This window comes from Lissotriton vulgaris, chromosome 3_1, assembly GCF_964263255.1.
Source record: "Lissotriton vulgaris chromosome 3_1, aLisVul1.2, whole genome shotgun sequence".
Taxonomy (NCBI): Eukaryota; Metazoa; Chordata; class Amphibia; order Caudata; family Salamandridae; genus Lissotriton; species Lissotriton vulgaris.
In genome coordinates this window covers 1,611,997,508-1,612,007,270 of record NC_141689.1, presented here as the reverse complement: position 1 = coordinate 1,612,007,270, position 9,763 = coordinate 1,611,997,508, and the positions used below count along the sequence as shown (strand labels likewise).

General features: G+C 46.0%; 1 protein-coding gene across 1 annotated transcript; it reads right to left on the bottom strand.

Moving 5' to 3' along the window:
* Window positions 1-339: 339 nt before the first annotated feature.
* On the bottom strand, window positions 340-2,943 carry LOC147728244 (uncharacterized). Its single transcript, XM_086963255.1, has one exon. The coding sequence runs from the start codon at window positions 2,941-2,943 to the stop codon at window positions 340-342; it is 2,604 nt and encodes an 867-aa protein (XP_086819381.1).
* Window positions 2,944-9,763: the final 6,820 nt, after the last annotated feature.

Sequence of the window (9,763 nt, the reverse complement as noted above, 5' to 3'; positions counted from 1 at the left end):
GGCTTAGGTGGGGGACGTGGGGTATGTTGCAAGATTTATGGAGGAACTTGACTTCTGCTGTTTGTGAGAAATATACAATGAGGTGGGGCCTGGTAGGGGTGCGGGTCCTTGCAGACAAGGGCAGCTGGGTGAATCTTGGGTCATACTTGCTTTCTGCTTCTGCTTAAGCTAAGAGAAAATGGCAGTGCTCAGGGCAATATAACTGAGGCCTGTAACCTCTAAACAGCAGGGCCTACACAGGGGTCATGTTGTGCAGGTGACAGGTGTGTCCTTGGATAGCTGTGCAGCTAAAAATTCTCCCTCCAACATTCCCCCCTCAGGTTCGAAATTCGAACCTTATCAAACGTCTTTAAACACCATTCGAACTGCATACTTGGCTGGAGATGGGGGAAGTGGCCAGGGTGAGTCACAAAGAGGCTGTTCCTCTGAATCTTTGTCCTGCACTTTTCCTGAATCTGCATCTGTTTTCCCTAAATTATCACACATTGTCTCATAGGGACGCATCAAGTCCCCATGTGATGAACATGATGAGACCCTATGCACCTGGGCCTGATACTGACTAATTACAGGAATGTCTGGCAATGGGCGGGAGTCAGGAATGGTCAACTCCACTATGCTCATCATTGTCGTCTCTCCATCATCTCCCTTAGCCCTACGAATTCCAGTATATGAACCTGAGCCTGCATAATTCATCCCTATCATTTTAGAACTAAATTTCTTTACACAGTGTATCAGTATCTGTGATCCAAAACACAACAATAACAGCACACAGAAAATTGGCATTAAAAATGTAAGCACTGCAGACATCCAGTTCAAATCGAACCAGCCATTTAAGAGATCTGCTTCAGCACCTCCTTCCTCATGCATCTCTTTCCCCAAGTTGTCCAAATCCCCGATGGCCTTCGTGAGTGTTCCGTTGTCAGCATTGTTCGCTAAAATAAACGTGCAGCAGGATTTCCCCACCTTGGCGCACACACCACCATTCATTGCTGTTAGCTGGTCTAGAACATATCTGTGCTCTAGAACCATAAGTCGTAGAGGTCGAAGTTCTTCTTTCACGGCGTTGAACCCATCCCGGGTGTTGTTGACAAGCTGCATTAGTTCATATCTGGTCACTTGCAGCCAGCGAGCATTGGCTTTAGTCTGGAACATGGGGATAACTCCCCCAAAGAAAAGTTCGGCATCATTGAAGAGTCTGTAATCCTGAGGTATTTTATGAAAAGGGCCATCTGAGAAGTATTTCATTATTTCTCTCTTCCCATGATGAAGCAGGGTAACATCATCTGCCATTGGGTGTGTGTGGATGTGGGAAATGTTCGCTGCAGGGACAACAAGATGTAGTTCATGCATTGTCACAATGGAACATAGTCCTTGCCAGTGGGGGGGCAGCTGCAGATAGATGTGCTCGCTGCATGCCCAATAGATGTCCATGAGACTAGAAGTACCGTGCTGGAGATCAAAATTAAACACTGTGTGACTGCAGTTTGTGTTTCGGCCCACAGACACTGTTCCGGTACCTAGGAAGCAAAGGAGAGGAGACTTAAGTTTGTATGCTCTTTTAGGTTTGTACTTTGTACCCTCATTGAGAGTATATCTTCTAGTTTCTTGTGCCCATATCTCAGCACATTCCCTCCCAATAGTCTCATTGGTATAATGCTTATGCTCCTGACCTACAACCGGGCTACCTAAGGATGCTGCCTTGCATATTAAATCATGTGGCCCATTCCATCTGTTATTAAAATATATATTGGCCCTCAGGCGCAGAATGGGTCTCCACTGACAAGGGCATGTGTCATGTGTATGGTTAGTCTGTTGATATTCTGGTGAGTGGCATTTTGATGGGGGTGTTGGGAAGGTGAAGTATCCTAGTTTTCTAAACTGATACTCCCAGACCTGTATCATATTAGCAGGTACTCCCATTTCATGGTAAACTTCCATTCTCCTTTCAAATTCTACTGGGTCAGAAACAACAGTGAATGTAACATACTTGTTATCCCACTCTGAGGCGTTTACAAATGCTGTATTAATTTTTGCTGACTGGAGCTGTATCTGGCCATGTATGCGGCAAAGGAACAGGTGTAGGAGACATTTGGCAGTGGGCGGTGGAATCTCTTTGGGAATGAGCAATTTGTCTGCACCTACAGCATGTGGAATGTATGAGCACACAAAGCAGGAATCATTTGTGGCTTTCCTCCCCACCTCCCTCATGTCTCTGTACCACATATTATCTAACAATGCATTATGGGTACCATCATTCTGTACTGACACACCAGGGCGCTGGGAGAAAAAATCAGGCATAGAGTGTTGTTCGAATGTGTACACAACTGTGTCCTGGAGATCACTAACCCAGTTTGATATTTGTTCTGTGTCTTTCTCCTTATGTTGTGTGCGAGGGGTATATCTCCTTGGTGTTTTATTGCGACCCATTTTATACCTGACACTCCTTTTATGCTGACGGAAACGTCTAGGGACACCTTTCCCAGGGGCATTCACAGTGATATCAAGTACCCTGTCCCACTCAGTGTGGTCTACAGAGGGTGTGGAAGGTGTCGTGGGTACAGGGGTGGTGCAGCCATTGCTGGTGTATTCCTCACCTAGTATGTTACCAGGACTCGTTTTAGGCATGTGATATCCTACTGAGATGGTAGGTCTAACTTGGCTTGATATAGCCTTCTCTCTCTCTGCTTGTAATGCAAGCCAATGGAATATAGCCATTGAAGCAACGAACATAACAAAGAATAAAAATGTTATAATACATATCTTTCTAATAGAGATCCTGGAGGGAGACGTTGGCCTGTTGCTGTTTCTTATCCCGTAGACTCTCATATGTTCTCCATAGTCTTTATCCTGGATCGTCAAGGGAAATAGAACGCCCTCCTTCCGATAAATGTTCAAGTCTCTGTTGGTGCCGGGTGGATCCTCACATGGTTCAAATGAACCCATGCTTTGCGTTCGGCAATTCGGACCGCAGTGGGTGAAGAGTCAATGACCAGGTATGGTCCCTCGTACTTAGGGTCTCTCCACTTCCGCACTTACTTCTTTATGAAGATCTGTGTTCCAGGGCGGATGGGCAAAAGTTCATCGGAAATTGTGCTGTCCTTGCTGGTGCTGTCCTTTCTCTTTGTCTTGGATGTCTGAATGGAAAGAAACATAGCAGCATGGGTTAGGGCACACAAATAATCAAATAATTCAGCTTTCACAATCTCAGAAGACGTTTCATTGTCTACTTTAGGTCTGGTGGAAGGAACAACCATATTCATTGATCTGCCAGTGACAAGCTGGTGAGGTGTGAGGTGATGATCAGAGCTAGGGCTGTTCCTGAGTGCAAACAAAGCGATTGGGAGGCAATAGAGCCATTTCTTTCCAATAGTGGCACTTATCTTGCTGATCTTGGCTTTGAGCAATCTGTTGAGGCGCTCACAAATGCCATTGCTTTGTGGGTGATAGGCTGAAGTAAGTTTATGTTTTATTCCTAACATGGTGGCTATTATCTCAAAGATGGAGTTTGAAAAATGCCCGCCATTGTCACTGCGGATAGATTCTGGTAATCCCCAGTGACATTTGACCTCATGAAGTAGGAAGGTAGCTGCGGCCTTAGCGTCACAATGGACACATGGTCCAGCCTCAATCCATCGTGAGAAGGGACATACTACCACGATGAGGTATCGGTAGTTGTTACATCTGTCAAGCATGTCCACATAGTCAATGTGGAGTTCCCTAAAGGGACCCTTAGGCCTTGGTATTGTTGAAGCAACTGTTTTCATAGCTGGGTTGGGTGAATACTGCTGACAGATGAGGCACTGATGGACAAAGAGTTGTATCTGTTCATGTGCATTGGGGATGAACCATTCTGCCTGCAGGTTAGAGGACATGATATCACAAGGGGTATGTGTAGGAAGGTGCAGTTGGGTAAGTGCTATTTGCAAAAGAGCCTGTGGCATGACAGGTTTCCCTGTCATTGTCTGTCTGTAAATGAAATCTGAGGCATCCTGTTGCACTCCCCTCTTCTTCCATAACTCTTTTTCTTCAGCTTGGGCACTTTCTTGTATCTCTCTGAGGTGCAACTGTGCAATGATGTCAAACTGCTGTGTGTCATCAATTGTATATGGAAGTGTTGGGTCGGGTGTATCTGGGAGTGGTGACTCACTGGTGTCCTCAGCTGCGTTTTGCATATCTTCTTGCGCTATTGGGGGTGTATCTTTGGCAAGCAAAATGGGGGTGCAGTCAGTCTGTGTCGGGGATGGTGATTGTGTACAACTTTGGCCTTTAGCTGCTGCTTTAGCAGCCCAATCTGCCATTGCATTTCCTCTGGAAACAAAATCTTGGCCGTTCGTGTGTGCTGCACATTTCACTACTGCTACTTCTGCTGGCAGTGTCAAGGAGTCAATTAGTTCTGCAAGTAATTGTTTGTGCATTACAGGCGTGCCATCTGTTTTAAGAAACCCGCGCCTTTTCCATCTCAATATGCTGGAATGCGTTGTTGTGGTGACATATGCTGAATCAGAGTACACAGTAATTCTTTCATTAACTCCATGCTTCAAGGCGGCTATTAATGCCACCAACTCAGCTGCCTGGGCTGAGTAATGGGGTGGTAATGTTATCTGCTGTACAATGTCCAGAGTGTCTGAGGAGTTATTCTGGCATGCTCTAACTACAGCTGACCCTGTATGCCTGATCCCTGTCTCTTGATCAATCGTAGAAGAACCATCAACAAAGTAAATTACACTGTCTGGTAATGGGTCTTCCTTTGCTGTGCCTGACTCATCTGGGCAGTATGTGGCACAATCATGGGTGTCATCGTCAGCTGTCGCAATCGGATGTGCAAAGAACGTGGCTGGATTCACAGTGTGGCATTTTACAACCTTCAACGATGGTAATGACAGTATGACTTCATATTAGGCATGGGCGGAAAATCCGTTCCGCTCGCGGATTTTGCGGATTTTCGGGAAATCCGCAATCCGCGAGATTTGCGAATTTCCTGAAAAATCCGCAAATCCGCGAGCAGCGGATTTTGCTCGCACTGCTCGCACTGTTCGCGTGAGTTCGCGCCCCGCGAATAAGTGCGAAATTGCAGAAATACGATTTTAGCAAAACTGAAAGTAACTACTTACCAGGTTCAAAAGTTCAGGCTCATCATTAGTAGCCATTTCCTGTAGTGCTTCCTGAGGGGCCCCTCCAGAGTTCAGTTGCCAGTTGCAACTATTATGTGACCCTGCTCTGAACCTCAGAATAGTTACACATATGCCACAAAGGTCCTGAATTACAGCTAAGGGAGACAAGCAGGAGCCAGGCTGGAAGTTAAAATCCATTAATCAGCCCCTAATTCATTATTGTCAGTTGGGGCAGGGCAGGTGTTGTAACTAATTTTGCAACAATGAAAGCACTTAGCAAGTGCAAAAGATCACTAATCAGGGCGCACTAAGGAAGCAGGTGCCAGCTAAAAAAATATTCTGTGACACATTAATCAGCCCCAAATTAATTCAGGTCACTTGAGGCAGGGAAGGTGTGCTTTGCTTTGCCAAAAATAATGTACACTGGACAACCAGAGGGTGTGGTGATGAAACAGAGGGTGGCATGGGTGGGCCAGAGGGTGGCATGAGTAGTCAGAGAGTGGCAGTGGTGACAGAGAGTGGCAGTGATGAAGAAGAGTGTCCCAAACAGGTTGGACACGTAGAAACAACAAGTTCGCAAAACTTGCGACCCGACAGGTAAGTTCGCAAATTGCGAAATTGTAAAAACCCTCGCGAACTGGCAGAAACACGGGCGAACACAAAAAAAAAAAAAAATCCGCAAATTCGCGGGAATTCGCGGATTTTGCGGATTGCGAGTTTGCAAATCCGCAAATTCGCGGATTGCCAATCCGCAAAATCCGCTCATGCCTACTTCATATCCTGACACTCTTTGTGTGGTAAGAGTTGTTTTAGCTTTCTGTATTATTGCAAAGACAGCATGCTCAGTGTAGAACGTCAGAGGGGAGCCCATGACTATGGGGGTGCTTTTCTCAACGGCAAATGCTGCTGTTGAAAGAGCCTGTTCACAAGGATAGTGGCCTTTCATCACTGAGTCTAACATGCCACTGAAGTATGCAATTGGTTTGGGACCCAAGGGATATTTCTGGGTGAGGACTGCTGTCATGACCTGTCCATTACAGTGTGTGAACAGATAGAATTCCTTTGTATAATCAGGAGATCCCAACACTGGTGCATTTGTAATCTCATCTTTTAATTTTACAAAGGCTGATGTCATTTCAGGTGTCCAGTCAATCTTGTTATGCCTGTCCTTAGCCGTTTTGACAGCTTTCAAGAGTGGTCCAGTTATAGTAGCATAATCAAAGATCCACTGTCTGACATAGTTCACTAGTCCCAGGAACTTTTGCATGTCCTTAACTGTCTGTCGTTCTGGAGTATTCCTTATTGCTTCTACTCTTCCTGGTGTAACTCTTCTTCCTGATGCTGAAATCAGTTGACCTAAATACTGTACTTCTTCCTGACAGTATTGTAGTTTTTGCTTGTCTACTTTGTATCCTCTATGTGCTAATGTTGTAAGCAGAGCAATTGTATCTTTTCTGCACTCTTGCTCTGTTGCACTGCAGAGGAGTATGTCATCGACATATTGCAGCAAAGTGCTGTCACATTGGAAATTTGATAAGTCATCCTTGACAACTCTGTTAAACACACTGGGGGACTCACAATAGCCCTGAGGGAGCCTTTTGTACAAAAATTGCCTATTTCTGAACGAAAATGCGAATAGAAACTGGCTTTCGGGATGCAGTGGGACACTGAAAAAAGCATTTTTCAGGTCAATGACGGAAAAGTATTTTGCATTTTGTGGGATGTTAGTAAGGATCACTGAAGGGTCAGGGACGATGGGAAACTCAGGTATCACTATGCTGTTAATCGAGCGAAGATCATGTACTAGCCTCCATTGATTTGTTTGTTGTTTCCTCACAGGAAAAAGACAGGTGTTGCAAGGTGAGGTACAAGGATATATCACACCTTGATCCAGTAATGCTTGAATTGTGGGGGCTATTCCTTCTTCGGCTTCTTTGGACAAAGGGTACTGGCGCACTCTGGGAAGAATGGCGTCAGGTTTCAGCGTCACTTTGAATGGTTCTGCTGATCGAATGAGCCCCACATCATTGGGACCTGTAGTCCAAAGGATGTTGGGCACCTGGGCTAGGTCTGAGTCACGTGCTGCATCAATTACTGGGGGTTGTGTTGGTGTTCTAATTTCAACTGTCACTGACACTGGGACTGGAATCTGATATACAATGTCTTCTCTATCACCTAATAATTCCTGATCTGTAATGTCTCTTACCCGATGTCCAGGCTCAATAAAAATGACACAGGCCCATGTCTGGCCAAAGTCATCTCCTGCTATAAAGACTCCATATGTCGGTGTTATGTTAAAACAATGTATTCTTAGGATCATATTTTTGTCTGGTGCTGGCATGTCCTGTGACTGAGGACGGAAAAGAAATTCTTTGGGTAGCTGTACAGTGCGCCCTGCCATCTCTGGTGAGTTGGCAATGACCATTTGCACAACTGTGGAGAATGCTAGTTCATCCACTGGGCGAGCTCTAATTTGGTCTCTCATGGAAGAGTCCACAGTGACAGCCATCATTCTTGCCAGTGATGTGCCAGGGATGGAGCAAGTCATTGTGCCTTTTTCATCAAAATGAATTGTCATGTTTAATTTGGCCATAAGATCACGGCCCAATAGATTTACGGGGGATTCTGTCGAGTAAAGCAGTCGCTGCTGAATGCTTTTGCCTCCTATTTTCATTGGTACTGGCTTGGTGAAAGGGACCCTTGTAATTGCCCCAGAGAAACCCTGTGTGTCTACACTTTGATTGGAAATTGGCAGTGCTCCCTCTGTTATACAGGAAAATGTTGCACCTGTGTCAATCAGAAAACTATACGTTTTGTTGTTGATCGTGACATACACAACTGGGTCCTCTCTAATATTTGTGAGGCACGATAACAAGGGACACACTAGGGTCTTCTGTGGGCTATCCTAGCTGGTGTACCTTCCAGCCTGATGTTGCTGGATTGTACCCTGCAGAACCGGATTGGTGGGCTGCAGTACTGTGGCTCCCTGAGGTACAAGAACCTGTGTCTGTGGCACCATTTGGTACACAGGCACCTGTTGTTGAACCAGTTGTGGCTGTGTCAGTTGGACTGGTGTCTGTAATTGTACTTGCTGTAACATTGGCTGTTGCTGTCCTGCAGACGGGTAGGTGTACACTACGTTGGGCTGCAGTGGCTGTGTCTGCTGCTGAACGTATTGCACTGGTACCTGGACTTGCTGTGGTTGCCCTCTGCCTGCTGATTCTTCAACATACATTTTAGTGCGGCATTCCCTTATCATGTGTCCTGGTCGCTGACAGTAGTAACACAGTGGGGGTCCTGGCTGCTGTGTGGGTCTTTGGTAGCCCATCCCCCTACCTCTTCCTCGCATTCCTGATGACCTTGTTTGTCTGTTATCATAATACTGTTGTTGCCTCTGATTGTTTCTGGGGTGCTGTGCCTGTGTCTGCTGGACTGCCGCCTGCGTGTCTCCTTGTAATGCGCTCTGGGCATTTTGTGGAAATTGGGTGACAGTAGTCATTTGACCCACTGGTGTGGCTACCATTATTGTGTCCACAGCCTCCTTTTTCTTTATTTTCTGTTGCACCAATTTAGCTGCCGCATTTTCAATTGCCACCTGCCTCTTCTTCTCCTGCTCTTGCTCCTTTTTACAGTAGTGAATGATATGGTGTTGTATTTCTGCCCATGGTTTGCATTCCATTGCTACTATTCCGTCTAACTTGTCTTGTACAGCAGTTGGCAGTCCCTTCTTAATTGTATGGTAGAAGAACCTACAGTTACCTCCTGTTATATCCCATTTCTCTCCTAACTCCTGTTGCCGCTTTTCCTTCATTCTAGTAATGTACTGTGCAGGATCTTCATTGCTTTGCATTGTCTGGGACATTAGGGACCCGATGTCTGGGATATCAGGGAACTTTCTACGCAGCTCACTCCACAGGGCAGACCTTATTGTATTAAAAGGATTACCATCCAATTCCAAGTTTGTGATGGAAAGTCTGTGGTCAATACGTGTGAACATTTCCTCTGCATCCTCTCCAATCAGGGAAACGAGCAGGCTTTTCAGATCTCCAGCAGCCAATGGCACCCCTGCAGTGTTTTTCTCAAAGGCTTGTATCCACTTCCCAGCACCCTCTGTGAGGGGCGGAAGTTGCTTCTTTAAATTGTCCTTGTCCATAAGGGACCAAGGGGTGTAGATGGGACGGTCCTCGATATTTTTATATAGCAGTGGCAGCTGGCGCAGCACCCCTGTGGGCCTTGTGCTGTCATACCTGCGTGCGTATTTCTGCCATATTCCCAAGCCTCTGCGCATGTAATTGTAATCCCAGTCTTCATCTCCCTCCCCCCTCAAGATGCAGTCTTCAGCTGTTGCCATGTCCTCAGGGTGGAAAGACCCTTCTCGAGGCCACACCATCATTTGGGGGGCTTTACTTTCTGTCCATTCTGCCAAGTCATCTGAGAATTTGTCGGCATAATAGTTACTCCCTTCTCCTAGCACCACTATCTCATATGGTGTCAGATCTTTGGATGACAACTGTCCTGGCCTACTAACGGCCATGTTGTACAGTGCTCCAGATCTGGTGGTGCGCAGGCGTGCTTTACCTGTTACATCATATTCTTCTAGGATGTCGTCAGGTCTCCCATGCTTACCTAACACTGCGAGATTCTCTACCTCT

What these genes read in the sequence shown, in the direction of transcription:
- LOC147728244 (XM_086963255.1), bottom strand. Translation starts at nt 2,943, where the DNA reads ATGGGTTCATTTGAACCATGTGAGGATCCACCCGGCACCAACAGAGAC.